Genomic DNA, 19,578 nt, shown 5'->3' on the forward strand with positions numbered 1-19,578 from the left:
AAAGGTGGTACCTTAGGTAATAACAGTAAAGTTAGTATTTCCGAAGGAAGAAGGTGGTGCCACACAAGTGCATGAGGTCTGGCCCCAGGTACCAAAGGGAACTAATAAAGCATCAGTGTTTTGACATCCCAGTGCTTCAAGCTTCCCACCATTCCCACAGCTGATGAACTGATCCTGATGACACCACTCGGTGGCAGGAGCAGTGTTGTGCCTTTGGATTAGCCTTTGTCTGGGGAGCTTAACCACCAATTGTATGTGCTTCACTGCTGTAGAGCTGATAATAACAACAATAGTAATTATGATTGAGAAGGGTCTTTGCAACAATTAACCAATTAACAGCGTTAAAGCCTTTGTTTGTGTTAGAGCATCTTTAGATGGAGGTCATTCCTCCAGCACACAACTGCTAAGGTGAGATGTCTCTGAAAGCAGCTTTCTCACTGGACTTATACACATGCATTCCCACCTTCACGGTTTGGAAGAGGAAGAAGAAAGGTGGCAAACAGGCTCAGAGACAGGTAAGGTAAGACCATACATGTCACAGCACTCTCCAAACTATCAAGCTGCAACAAGATCTTTTACCATCTCATACCAGCATACTCTTCACACCAGTCCCTCTGCTGCCTTCTCCTCATCTCATCGAGGGCACGTGTTCTCTCTCTGCTTTTTCCTCTCTCACCTTCTCTTCCTCGACTGCTCTCTCTTCATTGGCTCTCAACCACCTAACTTAACCAGCCACAGCTGCACCTTATCTACATGGGCCAACCCGCCACCCCTGAAGCCAACCCACAGTTGTATATTATCAATGCTAATTAACCCAGCTTCATTCCTCTACACATACACTGCCTTGTGATGTTTTTCTGTGGTGCTCCATGCTCTCTGACTGACTATGAAGGCTCTTTTGGAGCAAATAGATGCCTTTGCAATGTGTTTAGCTGAAGAAATCTCCCAAAGAATTCCTCTGGAAGCTCTTTCAAGAAACAGGAGGTAAGCCAGGCTGTTTGATGGGAACGTGGGGTGACTCACACCTCGGTACAAGTGCAGAAACATGACTATTTCAGCCCTTTCCTGCACCAGGAAAGAGTCCTGAGCCAGTAAAAAAAATAGTTACATTCAAGCAGCATCTTCCTCTGTGCATAGACCCTCCATGCACAAGCTCTCCTCGTACTCTTCCTCTTCTGCACTCACTACAAAGAGGCTATCAACAGTTTTATGCTTTCATCCTGGCCTTCTGCACACAGGAAAAGCTCCTCTGGTAGCTCCCGAAAATACTCCACTTGGCATTGAATCTGCAGTGGCATCTCATAGGCAGAGCACCTGGCAGGAGCCTCCCTCTGCTCTCAGCCTGCTTGGATGGGCGAAAAGTGTGGAGGAAGGAGTCACTGCACTTGCGAAGGACTCGAGAGGAGGAAGCGTGTCCTAGAAACCTTAGGTAAACTCAGTGTCTGTCCTTGCCAAACAGCGTGAGGAGGAGTCTTCCAAGCATTGCAAGTAACAGGAGCTACGCCACATCCTGAGTAAACTTAGCAGCTAGTCCAGGACAGTATATAGGTAGGAGAAATCATCCGCACGATACGGAGAGCGGTATGGACAATAGATGGGGGAGCATGGCAGGAGAAATGGAACGGATGAGCAAACTGAGTGTCTTGAAAATTAAGAGTTTTTTTGAGGAAGAAGATGGCATACAAATAGGATAAGGAGATGATAATGAAAACCCCTACAGAAGGAGGAGCGAGTAGCCTGGAGCTGCATTACGTGTGATGAGTATGATCTCCATTTCAGCCCAGATGGCCAACTGACAAGCGTGAGCAGGACCAGCCAGGTTTATACAAACCCCAGAGCACTGCATCGCACATGCGCCACTTTGACTCCATGCCTTGTTTTCCTCCTGGTCAGGCATCACGCCAGCTATCCCTTCCACACACATTCTCCCCTTTCTTTGTCCTGCATGATTTATATGGCATTTAAATAATAAATTGCATGGACGTTGTGGAAGTTATAGCACTTAGAGTAGGTCATTAAATAAATCACTATATAACTCATATAAATGAACCTGGATCTTGCAATGGTTGCAATGGGAGGGTTTCATTGCGGGGGGTGGGGGTGGGTATCAATCCACAGAGTTTATAAAATTGAAGGATTGTCAGGGATTTGCAATATTTAAGTGTTGTGTATATTTAGAGTAAGAATATGAGAGTGATTTATGTAGGATGACACGTTGGTTTACAGTCGTTCACCTGGATGCCTCTGACTCTGTCCCCCAGCCTTGCCTCTGAAGGATTGAAAGAAATGGAGAAAGAAAGAAAGAAAACCAGTGATGGGTGGCTGGCCAGAGGGACAAGGACAGGCAGGAAGGACAGAGCAATAGAAAAACAGCTGAGGGACAGGGAGCAGGATGCCTTCCCCCTCAGGAAGAAGAAGAAACGATGTGATGAAGTGACCGCAGCTGCCATTCCCAGTCCCCCGGGGGGAAGGAGACGGGGAAATCAGGAGTCTAATTAAGCCTGACAGAAGTGAGGCTGGGGAGAAGGAGTTTTGAAGATGTGGGTTTACTTCTCATTCTCCTGCCCTGATCTGACTGCTAACCAACTGAGCTGATCTCCCTGAGCTGGGTCTGCGTTGCCCATGACTGTAACTGCTGAGAGACCTCCCCATCCTCACCTCGACGCGTGAGCTGCTCCTTCTATTTCCCCTCCGCGGTCCAGCTGAGGAGGGGGAGCGATAAAAGCAGCTTTGGTCCAGCCGGGGGCAACCCACCACACCAAAAAATCCCCAGCAGCACAGGAAAGAGAGGGGGGCAGAAGAGGGGCAGGGGGGTTGGGGATGCACAAGAGGGGGGCCATGGCCCCAGGGATGCGGGGCTCACCACAGCGCTCGCTTTTGGCACCCGCCGGGAGAATTTGACGTGTCAGAGCGAAGCATTCAGAGCAGGAACACAAAACCCCCCAGTTCTTCAGCGCCAGGTCAAGGCATGCCAGGCCCCAGCCGGGAGCTGCCGATATTCCACTAAACTTCACCCAAAATGTTGAAGTTTCTTGTTTATTTCGACCCACAAAAAGCCAAGCGCTGGGCGGGGGGGAATCAGCGCAGGAAGGGAGCTGGGGATGCTCGTCCTCCCTCTGCATCCCCACGGCCGCCGCAAACCCGGCTGGGGGGGGGGCGCTGGACTGGAACCCGGCTATGGAGGGGGCTGAACTGGAACCCGGCTATGGGGGGGGGGGGCTGGACTGGAACCCATCTATGGGGGGGGCTGGACTGGAACCCGGCTATGGAGGGGGCTGGACTGGAACCCGGCTATGGAGGGGGCTGAACTGGAACCCGGCTATGGAGGGGGCTGGACTGGAACCCATCTATGGGGGGGGCTGGACTGGAACCTGGCTATGGGGGGGGGGGGGCTGGACTGGAACCCATCTATGGGGGGGGCCTGAACTGGAACCCGGCTAGGGGGGGGGGGGGGGGGCTGAACTGGAACCCATCTATGGGGTGTGCTGCACTGGAACCCGGCTATGGGGGGGGCCTGAACTGGAACCCATCTATGGGGTGTGCTGCACTGGAACCCGGCTATGGGGGGGGCCTGAACTGGAACCCGGCTATGGGGGGGGCCTGAACTGGAACCTGGCTATGGGGGGTGCTGCACTGGAACACGGCTGGGGGGGGGGGGGGGGGGGGGCTGGATTCGAACCTTGCTCTTCGAGTCGCTTGTGAGGCTGTTTCAAAAAAAAAAAAGCATTTGTGACCCCATTGCTCTAAAATATCGTTTTTGTTTTAAAAATTCGATTTAAAATTTTAATTTCCATTTTCCCTCTTAAAAGGAAGCCTTTCGTTTCGAGACAATTTTTTTTTTCCAAATTTTTTTCAAAATTTCTTTTTTGAACCGTTAATAAATACAATTATTTCTATTTTTAGGTATTATTTCATGGGGTTTAACTTTCTATTTATACCGCACAGATGTGCAAGCGTCGAAATAATTAATAAATCGATACGCGGGGGGGGGAGGTGGGGAGCTCAGCAATATTTTAGGGTCGGAGCCCCCCTGGGTTGGGGGGGGGTGTGACGTCAGGGCTCCCTTGACCACGACTTGCACCCACCTTCCCGGTGACGTCACTCTTCCACCCCGCGCGTGCGCAGGGCGCCGCCCCCCCCTACCCCCCATCCCCCCACCCCCCCCAAAGGCGGTGCGGAGGATGCGGGGCCGCAGGTGGGTGCGGGGCTGGGCGGGGGGGGGGGGTCCGGGGTGCTGGAGGGGGTGTGCAGTGCGGGGGGCGGGGGGGTGCACGCGCGGGAGGCGGGATTTCGGGGTGCAGCCGTGTGTGTGTGTGGGGGGGTGATGTATGCGGAGGGCTGCTGGGGTGCAGAAGGGAGGGGGCTGCTGGGGTGCAGCGGGGCGGGGGGGGCTACACGGTGATGCGGGCGCGTGCACGGAGGAGGGGGCGCATCGGGGGCGCGGCGCCGTGGTGCATTGTGGGTAATGCATGCCTTTCGGGGGGCAGCGGCGGGGGGGTGCGCTGGCGTGCACGCGCGGGGCAGGGGGTTTGGGCGTGCATCGTGCTGCAAGGGCCGGGGTACGTCGAGGGGGGGGGGCGTGCATGGGGTTGGGGGTGCCCCCGTTGGGGAGTGCGGTGGCCGTTGCGTTGATGGGGGTGTGTGTGTGCATTTTTGGGGTGCAGCACGGAGGGGCGTTGGGGTGCGGTTGCATTGAGGGGATGCCTGGGGTCGGGGGGGGGGGCAGCCGGGCACTGCCTGCCCCGGGGATGCTCCGCTGCGCATCAGCAGCCGTACAAGGGTGGTGCATTGTGGGATGCGCACGCGCTGCGAGGTGGGGGGGACGGGGACATTTTGGGGTGTTTGAGGGGTGGGGGTACTTGGGTGTGTGGATGCACAGCGCTGCACATATGGGGGTGCGTGCAAGCAGGGGGTGCAGCCTGCACAGCTCATGCATGTGCAGCTCATGCATGTGCAGGTCTGTTCGTGCTCCTGTTTGCAGGTGCCCGGGAATGGTGCAGGCATGTCAGGGTCTGTGGTGCATGTGCATGCCCAGAGGTGCATGCGTGTGCTAGGTGCATATTTGCACACCATGTGCGCTTGCATCCCTGTGCACGCACCCCCCTAGTGTGAATGCACCGCCTGAGCACGCATGCAGCGTGTGCACCATGTATGAATGCACTGCCCGAGCACACATCATCTGTGTGCACCCGTTGCACACGTGCTCACCCGCATGCGTGCAACATGGGGTGTGTGTGTTCTGCATGCATCCAATAGGGCAGGGCATGTGCAGAGTTGCAAGCAGGCACGAGGTACGTACCTGCAGCATGCGTATTCCCGGGGTGCATTGTGCACGGTGTATGTACATGCAGTGTTCTGCATGTGCACGCACCCTTTGCACACATGCACCATGACGTGCGTGCAGCGTATGTGTGCACCCTGCATGCATTCACCCACAGGTGCTCGCAGGGAGGGTTGCACATGCACCCACCCTGTGCATGTGGGGGGGTGCATGCATGCTCAGGGGTGCGGGCGTGCACAGGGTGCATGCTGCATGCGTGTGGGGTTCGTGCATGCACACATGCTGCACATGGGTGCAGGTGCATATGTACACAGACTACTCAAAGCCCCAATCTGGCCAAGTTTTCCCCCAAAAGATGTGGGATGTTTATGCTCTCCTCCCCCTGCCCAAGGGACGTGTGACCAGGACAGGGTGAGTGGGTTGGGGTAGTGGCACCTTTACTGGTTACTACTGGGTTACTATTTGCTTCCTGCGAGGCTACTGCTAAGATACTCTCAGTAACCTTTCGAGGGAGTAGTGAGACACTATAAAGACACAGCTGGAATACTCTGAGGATACTGCTGTGATGCTACTAAGATTTTACTAAAGTTTACTAAATACTGACAGGATACTCTGCTGACAGTACTAAGGCACTCGCAGGGTGGCACAAAGATACCGTCAGGATACTATGTGTATGCTGCTGTGGTACTGCAGGAAGGCTACTAAGGTACTATCAGGGCACTACCAGGATGCTATCAGGACATACTAAGGTATTTTCAGCATCTTTCCAGAACTGATAACGGTGATACTACTATGAAGGTACCACTGGAACAGTGCTGACACACCATCAGTGTACTCTCAGGATACTACAACAGATAGAGTTAAGTTGCTTTCACCATAGTAACATGGCACTAAGATAATATCTGGATATTACAGTGCACTATCAAGATACTCTCAGTACACTACTACAATAATAGCTATATAACATTACACACCACTATTAGAATCCTATCAGAACACTGCTCATATACTACCACGATACTGTCAGGGCACTAATAGCATGTAACTAGGATACTATCGGAATGCTCTTGACATACTATCGGGATGCACCCACCTGTGCTAATACAACATCAGGACAATGCTGTGCCATTCAATGGCTGCTACTAGGATACTCTGAATGTAGCACAAAGGTACTATCAGGACACTATTAAGGTGTTATTAGGGCGCTGCCTGGATACTACAGCTGAGATACTTTGACAATGCTATTGAGTCACTACTAAGATACTGCAAGGCCATTACTAGGATGCTACTAAGATACTATCAGGGTACTACTATGATAGTATCAGGATATTATCACAATGCTGCTATGATGCTGTCAGGACAATATTCATTTTTTAGTAAGATGCGATAAGGATGCTAGTAGAATATCTGTGGGATACTTCCGAAATACTATGAGGACACTAGAAAAGATAGTGGTAAGATACGTCTGGGATATTATCAGGCCAACACTCAAATTTTGGGATACTGTCAGTGTATTACAGGTACTAGTGTGATACTTTGAAGCCACTACTAAGATAGTAGTGATATAGTATAAATATACCACTGAGATGCTGCCAGTTCAGGAAGAAGGGTAGTGTTATGGTATTTTTTACATACCATCAGGGTAGCACTAAGCTACAGGGGCCACTGTCAATGCTTTGTTGCTACTAGTAAAGTACTACTAGTGTAGTGTGAGGATATCAGCATATTTCTATGAAGACAGTACTAAGATGCTGTTGGGATACTACAGAGATACCGCTGGTTGTGTAATAGCCCTGGCAGTAGGATTTCAGGCAGCATGGCAGCAGCAAAGGGAATGGGGAGCCCTGGTGTGGTAACCTGTGAGTAGCCCGGTGCCTCATGGGCACCCTCTCCCTGCAGCTAAGGCAGCACTCCAGCGTTGAGGATGGAGGCACCCCTGGTAAGCCTGGAGGAGGAGTTCGAGGAGGGGCCCGGGGATGATGGGGGGACCCCGCAACGCGCTGCGGACCCGGCGCTGGCCGAGCTGGAGAGCTTCTCGGCCGAGATGATGAGTTTCAAGTCGATGGAGGACCTGGTGCAGGAATTCGACGAAAAGCTCACCGTCTGCTTCCGCAACTACGACGCTGCCACCGAGGGTCTGGCCCCTGTGCGGGGCCGTCTCCAGGCGCAGGAGGAGGAGGAGCGCCTCCAGGATGAGGAGTGAGTAAGGTCCCCCTACTCCTGGGGGCATGCGCCTCCTCGCACACCTGCAAAATCCACCCCCCCCGAATGCGAACTGCCACCCTGCATTGCAGTGTGGATGTGCAACACACTAAAGCAATGGGGTAGTAATCTGTGAGTAAGCCCCCTCACAGCTTGTGTGCCTCCTTGCACCCTTGTGAGACTTCTCTGACCTGCTGCCTGCATTGTAGCGTGGTTGTGCAACGTGTTAGGAATAGCACTGTAGTATCCTATGAGTAAGGACTCCCTCAGGGTCTGCATGCTGCCTTGCATGCTGGCAAGGTACACTCCACATGCAACTCAGCCCCCTGCATCATGGTGTAGTCGTACAGCAGCATGGAGTAGTAGCTGTGTAATATCCTATGAGTGGCTGTGTAGGATCCTTAGAATACCTGTGTAGTATCTTATGAGTAGGCCACCTTTGGGCCTGCATACCTCCTTGCATGGTCATGAAATGCACCCTCTCCCATGGCATGCAGACCAGCCAACCCCATTGCAGCACAGTTGTGTAGCACATCAGAGTAACAGTGTAGTATCCTATGAGTGATGCCCCTCTGGGGCCTGTTGCACCTCCTTGCATGCTTGCAGGATCTCCACCACGTGCAGACCAGCCCCCTGCACTGTGGCGTGGTCGTGCTGCACCTTGGAGTAGCTGCATAGGATCCTTGGAGTTGCTGCATGGCATCCATTGGGTAGCGGTGTAGGATCCTTGGAGTAGCTGTGTAGCATCCTACAAGGCAGGCACAGTGGGGTGCCCCATGTTGCATTGCAGAGGATCGTGGAAGTTTTAGTATTCTGTGAGGAGAGGCCCTGGGGGGGTTGAGTGTAAATCTTGAGTAAGGTGTGAGTAGAACTTAGCCTCCTGCTTGCAACGTGAAAGCTCTGCACCAAGGCAGCAGGCAGCCACTCTGGGGCAAAACCTGCCCCAGTGTAGTGGCATTTGTATTAAAAATTAGATTTTCATTAAAACCCTTTTTCATTGTTGCAAAATGCCATTTTTGGGCCAAATTTGGTTTTTTTCAGCAACATTGCTATGTTAACTCTTTTCTGATGGATTTTTTTTGCTTTTAATTGAGATTATTCCCCAGGTTGCAATGCCTAATACTCATTTTTCACCATTCAAATTGGTTCTTTTCAACCCAAAAGCCCCCAAATCTGTTTATGTTGGGATGGGGTTTGGGGTTTTTTTTGGCTTTTTTTTTCTTTTTTTTTTTTTCTTTTTACCGAAACCTGCTGAGGCCGAATTGATTTTCATAATTGGCTGAATTGATGGGTTTTCAGCAAAAAACGCATTTTGGCCCCATGCCGGGAGCGCCGCGCTGTCGCCGGCAGCCGGTTCGCGGCGCCGCTTTGTGCTGCTTATTGTGTCTTTTTGGGTCAGTATGGGCAAAACAGGGCTTTTTCTTTTTTCTCCCTCTTGAATGAGCCCTGTGTGCATGGGTGGGGGATGGGCTGGGACCGTAAAGGCGTGGATTTCCCTAATTATTAACCATTTCTTGCCATAATTAAGCCAAAAAGCTGCTGCTTGCCTGACCCTGAGGGCTGCTGACCCTTTAAGAGCAGAGAAAAAAACCCAATTTTTGGGGGGTGCTTAATTTGCTGCGGTTTTGTTAAAAATAGGAATATAGTTGTTGTTTTTTTAATATACATATTTTTGTGCATTAAATTGTGAAATACATCATTTAGGAGGGAATGAAGCTCAAGTGAGGAGGGAGATGGGATAATAAGCAGGTTGGGGGGGAGGGGCAGATGGTTTTGGGGTGATTTTGAGGGAATCGAGCTGTGCTTGGGTGTGGCACGGTGTGGGAGCGAACATGCCATTTCTGGTGGGAAAATGGGATTCCCTTCACTGGGGTGGAATTTTCTAATTTCTTTGTGTGGTTTTTCCCCCATTTTTGACCTTTTCCCCCCTTTTTTGACCTTTTTCCTGATGTTGCCACTTTTTAGCTCTTTCCTCCCGTTTTCCCCATTTTTTCTCCACTTTTTCTCCCTTTATCCCCATTTTCCCCTTCGTTCCCCCTTTCTTATTACATTTTCCCTTTTTCCCCATTTCCCCTTTTCCCCCCATTTTTTCCTTTTTCCCTCGCTTGGCCGTTTCTCTCCCCCTGCTCTCCCTTTTCCCGTCTTTCTCTTCTCCCCCTTTTTCTTTTCTTTCCCTTTTTCCTTCTTTACCCCCTTTCTGATTTTTTTCCCATTTCCGCTCTTTTACTCCATTTTCCCTTCCCCCACTTTGCCTCATTTTACCCCTTTTGGCCCTTTTTCCACCCTCTTCTTTTTTACTGTCCCTTTTTTCTCTTTTCTCCTCTCTGTTTCCCCCTTCCCCCCCCCCCTTTCCCCCTTTTTCACCTTTTTCCATCTTCCCCCACTTTTCCCCTTCCCCTCTTTTCCCCTTTTTACCGCTTTTTTCTTTCCTCCCTTCCCCTTCCCCCCTTTTTTCCCCTTTATTTCCCCCTTCCCCCCTTTATTTCACCTTTCCCCCCTTTATTTCACCTTTTTTTCACTTCCCCCCCTTTCCTCCTTTTTTCCTTATTTTCACCTTTTTAAACATTTATTCTCTTTTTCACCCCCCCTTCCCCCCCCCTTTTCCTCCCCTTTTCTCCTCTTTTTTCCCCTCTTTTCCCTCTCCCCTCCCTCATGCACCATTTTTGGGGTGAAATTGGGCAAAATTCATTCAGCTCTGGGGGGGGGAGAATGCAGCACCCCCACAGCAGCGCGGGGGAGGGGAGGTTGGGGGGTCAGGGCAGCTTTGGGGTGCTTTGGTGCATTTTGGGGGCTGAGGGCCATGGTTTGGGGTAGTTTGGAGCAGTTTTGGGGTAATTTTGAGCAGTTTTGGGGTAGTCCCACGTGTTTCAGGGCTGGGTTTGGGTGGGTGTGGGGGACTTTCAGGGCATCACAGCTGGTTTTGTGGGTGTTTCAAGGTATTTTGGGACATCACGGTGATGCTTTGGGGTGGCTTTTTTGGGGCACCTGGAGACATTTTGGGATGTTGCGGTGGCCTTTGGGGATATTTTGGTGGCAACGTTTCAAAATTACATTTGGGGGCATCTCAAGTGGTGGGGGCAGGGTTTTGGGGTACTTTTGGGGTATTTCAGGGCAGGATTTCATGATGGTTCTTTGAGAAGCTTTGGGGTCTTCTAGGGCAGCGTTTGAGCTCTTCTGGGACATCGTTTGGGACGCTCTGGGATTTTTGGGGGGGGGGTGCATTTCAGGGTGTTTCTGGGGCTGCGTTTTGGGGTGTTTGGAAGCATTTTGGCACAGCTTTCTGGGAGGTGACATTTTGGGATCGCCACTCACCACCCGCCTCCCTGCAGGGTCTGGGATGCTCTCACCGATGGCTTCGCCCCCCGGGGTTCCCCCCGACCCTGGCTGCTCCCTGAGGCTGAGGCCCCCGACAGCACCGACCCCCAGGTATGGCTGCAGCCACCAGCTTGGCTCCCCCCAACCCCCCTGTCCCCACATGACCCCTTGGCGATGCCTGACAGCTGTCAGTCAGCCCCAAGGCTCAGCGACCATCAGGGCACTGCAGACCCCCCAGAAACTGTATTTTTGGGGTGCCACAGCACCCGTGCTGTGGGTGTCCACATTTTAGGCTGAAATCACCCTGGACCAGGCAGGGTGAAGGGTTTGGTTTGGCAAGCTGGTCTTTGCCAGTTGGCCCCCAAGCCAGGGGTGAGGTGGTGTGGTTTTAGGGGTAGAAAATAAAGTGTTTTCTTCATTGTAATGAGTTCATGCTGCGAAGAGCTGTGGTTGGGGTGGTGGGAGGGCTGCAAATACGCCCCCAAATCCACTGGATGTAACCCATGTGGATGTTAGGCAGCGAAATGGGGAAGAGAAATTTCTTGGGTTATTTTCTGCTAAAAAGGTGAAATAGACTCTGAAAGGTGGTAAAAAGGAAGGTGCCTCCCTGTCCAACATCTCCATCCATCATCTCCCCATCCCACATTCCCCTCTGTCGTCTCCCCGTCAAATGTCCCCATCCCATATCTCCATCTGACCTGTTCCCTGTTCAGCTTCACCATCCATCGTCTCCCCATCCCAACATCTCCCGCATCTCCATCCAGCATCTCCAGCACCTCCCCATCCAATATATTAAAACATCTCTACATCCGACATCTTCATCCAGCATCTCCATCGGACATACCTGTACTTCTCGCTGTCCAACTTCTCAGTCCAGTGTCTGCATCCAACAACTCTCCGTCCGGTGTCTCCCCATCCGACATCTCTATCCAACTCTTTGCAACACCTCCCCATCCAATGCTTCCCTCCTCATTGTCTCCCTCTCCCGTGTCTCCATCCAGCATCCCCATCCAATATCCCTGTCCAACATCCCATCCAGCATCCCTGTCCAGCATTTCCCCATCTAGCATCTCCATCCACCTCTGTCCAGTGTCCCTGTCCAACACCCTCCCATGGATGTTGGATGTTTCCATCCAGTGTCTCCATCCACCTCTGTCCAGTGTCCCTGTCCAACACCCTCCCATGGATGTTGGATGTTTCCATCCAGTGTCTCCATCCACCTCTGTCCAGTGTCCCTGTCCAACACCCTCCCATGGATGTTGGATGTTTCCATCCAGTGTCTCCATCCACCTCTGTCCAGTGTCCCTGTCCAACACCCTCCCATGGATGATGGATGTTTCCATCCAGTGTCTCCATCCACCTCTGTCCAGTGTCCCTGTCCAACATCCTCCCATGGATGTTGGTTGGATGTTCCCATCCGGTGTCTCCATCCAACATCTCCATCCAGTCCTCTCATCCAACATCTCCATCCAGCTCCCTTATCCAACATCTCCCCCTCCAGCATCTCCCTGTCCAATATCCCCATCGGATGTCTCCATCCAGTATCTCTCCACGTGACCCGCCCCATGCCGCATGTCCCCTGAGCTGTGGTTCCCTGGTGGCTCTCCCTGTGCCAGGGCCAGGGCCATGCCTGGGGCCATGCTGGGGCCATGCCTGTGCCGGGCCGTGCCTGCGGTGCCACCAAGGCCACCCAGCCTGTGTCTCCTGCAGTTCTGCGAGAAGGAGGAGGAGGAGGAGCTCACTGAGAGGAGTGAGCAAGACTCGGGCATCAACGAGGAGCCGCTGCTGACAGCTGAGCAGGTACCCTGGCCCCCGTGGGCACCGCAGCGCCTGCATGTCCCCCAAAATCCCGCTGTTAGCTCCTGCTGCGTGGCCTCAGCCCACCCCAGCCCCATGGTCGTGTGCTGGAAGCGCAAAAAAAGGCCAAATCCTGTCATGGGGAGGTGGGATGCGGGGCATGGAGTGCAGGTTTGGTGCAAGTTGTGGGTGCTGACATGGGATTTGGGTGCAGGTGGGAATGTGGGGTGCAGGTGCTGGATGCAAGTGGGTGGTATGGGGTGAAGGATGAGAACAGGGGGGCAGAGGCGGAACGCAGCTGCAGGATGCCGGTGCAGAGGCAGGATGCAGGTGTGGGATGCAAGTGCCAGATGCAGGGTGCAGATGGTGGATGCAAGTGCCAGATGCAGGGTGCAGATGGTGGATGCAAGTGCCAGATGCAGGGTGCAGATCCGGGATGCAGGTGCCAGATGCAGGGTGCAGATGGGGGATGCAAGTGCCAGATGCAGGGTGCAGATGCGGGATGCAAGTGCCAGGTGCAGGGTGCAGATGGGGGATGCAAGTGCCAGATGCAGGGTGCAGATGGGGGATGCAAGTGCCAGATGCAGGATGCAGATGTGGGAAGGGGATGTGGATATAGATGCAGGGTGTGGATGCTGAATAGAGGGCGCAGATGCAGGATCCAGGGTGCAGGGTGAAAGGAGCAGGATCCAGACGTAGGTGTGGGATGCAGATTTAGATGTAGATGCAGGTCTGGGGTGTGAGTACCCTGGCAGGGTGTGAATGTGGGATTTGGATGCAGATGGGAATACGGGATGCGGTTGCATGACGCAAATGGAGGACGCGGGGCACAGATGGATGCAAATGCAGGTGCAGATGCAGGATGAGGGGAGCAGGATGCAGATAGAGGATGCAGGTGGAGGATGACGGATGCAGGTGGAGGATGGGGAATGCTGATGCCGACGGAGGATACAGGTGCAGGATGAAGGGAGCAGGGTGCAGATGTGGGCACAGGGTACGGATGCAGCATGCAGATGCAAAGGCATGATGTAGCTGTGGGCTGCAGGGTGGAGGGGCGAGGTGGAGGTAGGATGCAGGTGCACACGGAGGACACTGGTGCCCTGCAGGTCATCGAGGAGCTGGAGGAGCTGATGCAGAGTTCGCCTGACCCCGAGGCCGACCCCGAGGCCGACCCTGAAGTGGGGGAGGAGGAGGAGGAGGAGGAGGAGGAGGAACCCGAGGCCGATGCTAAAGGCGAAGGTGGGGGGGGGGCCACGGAGCCCATCCTTCTGCGTGAGCTGCGTTCTTTCTCCCCTGCCTTCAACAACAACTGCTCCCACGAAGGTACAGCCAGCAAAACCCGGTCCAGACACTTTTTGGGGGCAATTCCAACCAAATTGGGCAACTGAGTCTCTGCAGGCTCAGGGCTGGCTTGCTCCAGCCTTTGCGCAGTTCGGCCAGGAGAGGGCTATTGGCCAAAAAATTAAGCCCACGTGGATCTTGCTTTTAGTATTGCTTTAAATGCACCCTGGGTTTCACCAAGAGCACCGTGCATTTTGCAGAATGTCTCATACGCTGCACCAAATGCATTTTGCTAAATGTGTTTTGTGCCTTTCCCTAAAGCACTCAGCACTTTGCAAAACGTGCTGTGTCAGTCATCAAACGTACTGTCCCTTGCGCCAGCGGTGTCGCGCACCGTCCTTTCTCGGTGTGCACTGAGCTCTTTGCTGCGCTTGCCCAGCATTTTGCAGAAATGCCTGGCCGTGCTTTGCATTTTGCGGTTTGCAGCCTGCGTTTCGGGAAATGCACTTGACAGCACCGTGCCTGTGACGAAACGTGCTGGGCAGTTCACTGAGCCCTGCAGTGCATCTTCCTGACTACGACATTTTATTTATTGCACCATGCATCGCACTTACTGCACTGGGTGTTTCACCAGTTGCACCAGGCAGCCCACTAATAACCCCATGCATCTTAATTATTGCACCGTGTGTCTCATTAAGTGCATGAAGCATTTTGCAAACATTAGGGTGCCTTTCCCTGATTGCACCATGCACATCAGGGATTGCACTGGGCATGTGACTGGTTGCAACAGGCATTTCAGTAACTGCTCCAGGTGCACTATGCATTTCATTTATCGCACCAGGCATTGCACTTATTGCACCAGGCGTTTCATTTATTGCACTGAGCATGGCACGCACTGCACTGGGCATTTAATTTGTTGCACCGGGCATTGCACTTATTGCACCAGGCATTTATTTATTGCACTGAGCTTGGCTCACACTGCATCAGGCATTTCATTTGTTGCACCAGGCATTGCACTTATTGCACTGGGCATTTCATTTATTGCTTCGGGCATTGCACTTACTGCACTGGATATTTCATTTATTGTACTGAGCATGGCACACACTGCACCGGGCATTTCTTTTATTGCACCGGGCGTTTCATTTATTGCACAGGGCGTTTCATTTATTGCACCGGGCATTTCATTTATTGCACTGAGCATGTCACTTACTGCACTGGGCGTTGCACTTACTGCACCGGGCACTTCATTTGTTGCACTGGGCATTGCAGTTTTTGCACTGGGCATTGCATTTGTTGCATTGGGCATGGCCGGCGCTGCACCGGGCGTTTCACCAGTTGCACTGGGCAGCCTGTTAATCGCCCCCTGCACGTTAATGATGGCGCCGCGCCCGTGGCTGAGGGCACGGTGCCCCTCGCTGTGGGCATGTGCCCACCTCTGGCGGTGCTGGCAGGGCTGGGGCGGCTGTCGGCGCGGGAGCTGGCAGCGGCGGCGGGGCGTGCGGAGGCGGCGAGCCGGGCGCTCTCGGCGGAGCTGGTGGCCCAGTTGGCGCGGCGGGACGAGCTGGCCTTCGAGAAGGAGGTGAAGACGGCGTTCATCGGGGCGCTGCTGGCGGTGCAGGGCGAGCAGCGGGAGCAGCGGGAGGCTGCCCGGCGCCGCCGTCGTGACAGGGGGCTGAGCCTGCAAGGGGGGCGCCCCGAGCGTGGGAACCACATGCCCCGGAAGGTGGGGGACACGGTGGCCGTGGGGTGGGGGATTTGGGAAGGGCATGTGGATGCGGCAGCAGGGACAGGGGAGTGGGGGACAGGACCAGGGACACGTGGCAGGAGGGTAAGGGATGGGGGGATGGGAAGGCACAGCATGGGACAAGGGGATGGGGGGCAGGAGAGGGGTTGAGGCAAGGGGACATGGGGGCAGGAGGATGAGGGGACATGGGTTTGGGTGGGTGGGAAAGGGGCCAGAGGGAGGGGGGATGCGGGACGGGAACGGGAGGGATGTGGGTGGGTGTTGGGGAGCGGGGAGGAGGTTGGTGCCACGGGTGGTCTTTGTCCTTGGGAGGTGACAGGGTGACACGTGTGTCCCCAGCGCTTTAGCATGGAGGGCATCTCCAGCATCCTGCACTCCGGCCTGCGCCAGACCTTCAGCCCCGCCGCCAATGAGAAGCAGGTGCCCTTTTGCCCTTTTTTTCCCCCCAAAATTACCCAAATCTGTCCCTTCATACACACGCCCTCCCCACACACCCCATTCCCCTACATCCCCCAAACATCTTTTAAAATATTTTTCAATTTCACCACCCCACTCCATCCCCCACACCCCCTAATCCATCCTTCAAAAATCACCATTTGTCACCCAAAAAAACGCTCCCAAAGCAGGGGTTCATGTTTGGGTGGGTTTTGCACGTGCAATTAATCCGGTACCCCCCAGAATACCTGCAGGTGACGTGCAGTCACAGGAACATTGCAGACATGTTCTGCTTTTGCACCAATTCGGGGTGATTTGTCTCAGGGTGGTGCAAAAACCAGGCAGTTTTGTACCATCTGGGGTTTTTTTGGTTGGTTTGTTTGGGTTTTTTTGCAGTATCTGAACACGGTGATTCCCTATGAGAAGAAGGGGTCACCCCCCTCCGTTGAGGACCTGCAGATGCTCACCAACAGTGAGTATTTGTTCAAGCTGCCTTTTGGGGGCCGAATCGGACATTTTTCATAGATTTGGGACACAAATGCACATTTTGCATCGCTGCAGCAGCTGTGGTTTGGGCGCATTGTTGCAACGCAGGCAGTTTGGGGTGCAGGCCCCTTTTGCATTGGTGCAGCACAGGCAGTGTGCTGCACCAGACGTTGCATCATTGCAGCAACGCCCAGCTGGGGGGAGGGGAGAAGGACCTGTTTTGCAGCGTGGCAGCACAGCCAGCTTGGGGGGCGATCACCCATTCTGCATCACTGCAGCAGAGCTGATTTGCAGCCACCCCCTGGTTTTTGCACCCTACACCAGTGCTGATTTGGGGGTAAAACACTTGTTCTGCATTGCCCCAGATCAGCTGATTGGGGTGAAAGTGCTTTTTGGGGGATGCTCTCAGGCCTGGTGCATTGTGGGAAACTCTGGCAGTGTCCCTGTGGTAACTGTGGGGCTGGTTTTAGGGGGAAAAGGGACATTTGGGGGGCAATGGAGCTGGGCTTACTGCTCTGTCCCCCCTCAGTCCTGTTCGCCATGAAGGAGGGAAACGAGAAGGTGCCCACACTGCTCACAGACTACATCCTCAAAGGTACCTGCTCACCTCATGCATCCCCTGTGCACCCTTCGCGTGGTTCCTGTGCAGCCCTTGTGCCTCTGTGTATCCGCCGTGGATCCCTTCTGCATCCTTGTGCATCTCCCTTGCATCCTTCATGCACCTCCCGTGCATCCATGAGCATCTTCATTGTATCTTCTGTGCATCCCCTGCCCATTCCTCACACACGGTGCATCCCTTACACATCTCCAGTGCATCTTCCGTGCATCCTCTGTGAATCCCAGGTACATTCCTTGTGCATCCTCCCTGCACCTCCCTCGCACTGTTACGTGGCCCATCTGTTTGCTTCGTGCAGCCTCCTGAACCCCTGTGCACCCCCTTTCACCCCTCACGCACTGTCATGCGCATCCCTCCTGTGCACCTCTCGTGCATCCCCGCGCCTTCCCCACAGAGCTCTTCCCATCTCTCGGGCAGCATCCTGCATCCTTGTGCACCCCTTGTGCACCCTTCATGCACCATCACGCATTCCTCGCGCATGCCTTCTGCGTTCCTCCTGCATCCTCTCTGCATCCCATTTGCAGCCACTGGGCAGCCTCCTGTGGTGCTCCTGCGTGCTTGTGCATCCTTGTGCACTCACGTGCCCTCATGCACACTCACACACCTTTCTGCCTGCTCGGGAATCCTTGTGCACGCTCATGTATCCTCATGCAACCCCTCATGCATTGCTGCGCCCTCTTGCACACCCTTGTGTGTCCCAGCACGTGCTTTTTGCACTCTTGTGCACCCTTGTGCATCACTGTGCTCACGCATCCCAGTGCATCTCTGCATGCTCGTGCATCCCCGTGCACACTTGTGCATCCTCCTACATCCCTGTGCACGCTCACATATCACTGTGCACCCGTGCACAAGCGCATACATCCCTGGTGCACACTGGTGCACACCCACGACCTCTCTCTTTGCAGTGCTCTGCCCAACCTGATGTGGCGCTGCCCTCGTGCCCCCCACCCCGGCGCCCCCCGAAAACGGGGCCAAACCCAAGGAAAATGGGTCGCCTGCGGCCCCCCCCTCCCCCCGCACTCCCCCCACCTTTGCACAGCTGGGAAATAAATAATTCGTTTAATTAATTAAGCAACTGGCCTCCAGTGTCTTCATCCCCCCCCCCGCCCCCTCATGATACTGGTTTGCAACTTTTCTGGCGGAAAATACCGACAAGGACTTTCGGTGCTCATGAATATTCAGAAATCTTCAAAATAATTCAAATTTCTGGCTAACGAGCTGCTGGGTTGGCGCTGCAGGCAGCCGCCGCAAGGTGAGGGGCAAAATTTTGGCTGCAAATTCCATTTTGATTTTTCTCATTTTGAACTTTTCTGCAGCCCCATTTTCTGCTAAAAATTATGCAAAAATAACCTTTTTTTTTTCCTCCCCCCCTACACAGAAAATCAGCCCATTAATTACCAGTGGATTGATTGGGGAATGCAGGGGGCCTTCCATTTTGGGGAGAATTGCTCAGGTTTGGGGTCTGTCTCTCATCTGGGGGGACAGCCCCTAATTTGGGGGTCATTGGTCATTTTTGGAGTGTCTTCCATTCTGGGGCAAATTCAGTCATTTTGGGGGAAGTCACGGATTTTGGGGAGGTGTACTAGTTTTGGGGAGCATCCCCTTTGGGGACAGCCACTCATTTTTGGGGGGATCGCTGGTTTGGGAGAGCATCACTGGGGGGACCATCACTCATTTGGGGTGTTACTGCTCATTTTGGGGAAGAATGACTCATTTGGGGGGAACATTCTGGGGAGCAGCGTGGGTTTGAGAAGATCGAATCATTTTTGGGGTACCACTCCCAAAAAATGAATTAATTTCAGGGAGCATCCCTTATTTTGGGGGAGCGTAACATGTTTCAGGGGAGATTCACTCATTTAGGGGCAGGGGGGATTGGGGGAGCATCACTCATTTGGGGTGAATGTAACTCATTCTGGGGGGAGCATCACTAATTTGAGGGGAGTGGGACATTCTGGGGGAGAATCACTCATTTGCGCAGAATATAATTAATTTTGGAGTGAGCATCACTCATTTTAGGGAGCGTGTGCTATATTTTGGGGTGAGCATCACTCATTTTGGGGGAGAATCACACATTTGGGGGGGGCCCTCTTGGGTAACATAATTCCTTTTGGGGGAGAATCACTCATTTATTGAGAATATAACTCATTTTAAGGGAGCATCATTGATTTGCGGGGTGGTGTAACATTTTGGGGGTGTATCATTTGGGGGGCGCACCGCTCATTCTGGGGTAAAATCAAATTGAAGCTCATGTTGGGGGGGTATTAGTCATTTTTGGGGGAGCATAACTTTTGGAAGTATAAATCCTATTTGTGCCCCATCACTCAAGTGCAGATTTGTGTCAATTCGCTCATTTTGGGGCCGATTCTCCTATTTGAGGGGAATTTTGCCCATTTTGGGGCTTCTCCACTCACAGGAAGAAGC

The 19,578-nt window shown here is 53.4% G+C and overlaps 1 protein-coding gene across 2 annotated transcripts; it reads left to right on the forward strand.

The window, feature by feature from the left end:
- Positions 1–4,142: 4,142 nt before the first annotated feature.
- On the forward strand, positions 4,143–18,228 carry FEZ1 (fasciculation and elongation protein zeta 1). 2 transcript variants are annotated; one of them, XM_080366973.1, is made up of 10 exons: positions 4,143–4,195; positions 7,181–7,480; positions 10,813–10,909; positions 12,509–12,598; positions 13,702–13,918; positions 15,328–15,599; positions 15,960–16,040; positions 16,452–16,527; positions 17,071–17,136; positions 18,063–18,228. In XM_080366973.1, the coding sequence occupies exons 2-10, from the start codon at positions 7,206–7,208 to the stop codon at positions 18,077–18,079; spliced, it is 1,191 nt and encodes a 396-aa protein (XP_080223099.1). In that variant the 5' UTR covers positions 4,143–4,195; positions 7,181–7,205; the 3' UTR covers positions 18,080–18,228. The 2 variants fall into 2 exon arrangements, with proteins under 2 accessions (XP_080223099.1, XP_080223100.1); XM_080366974.1 differs by having other exon boundaries at positions 4,161–4,195; positions 7,149–7,480.
- The last annotated feature ends 1,350 nt before the right edge of the window (positions 18,229–19,578 follow it).

Source organism: Falco punctatus (assembly GCF_963210335.1).
Source record: "Falco punctatus genome assembly, chromosome: 16".
In the NCBI taxonomy this organism is placed as follows: Eukaryota; Metazoa; Chordata; class Aves; order Falconiformes; family Falconidae; genus Falco; species Falco punctatus.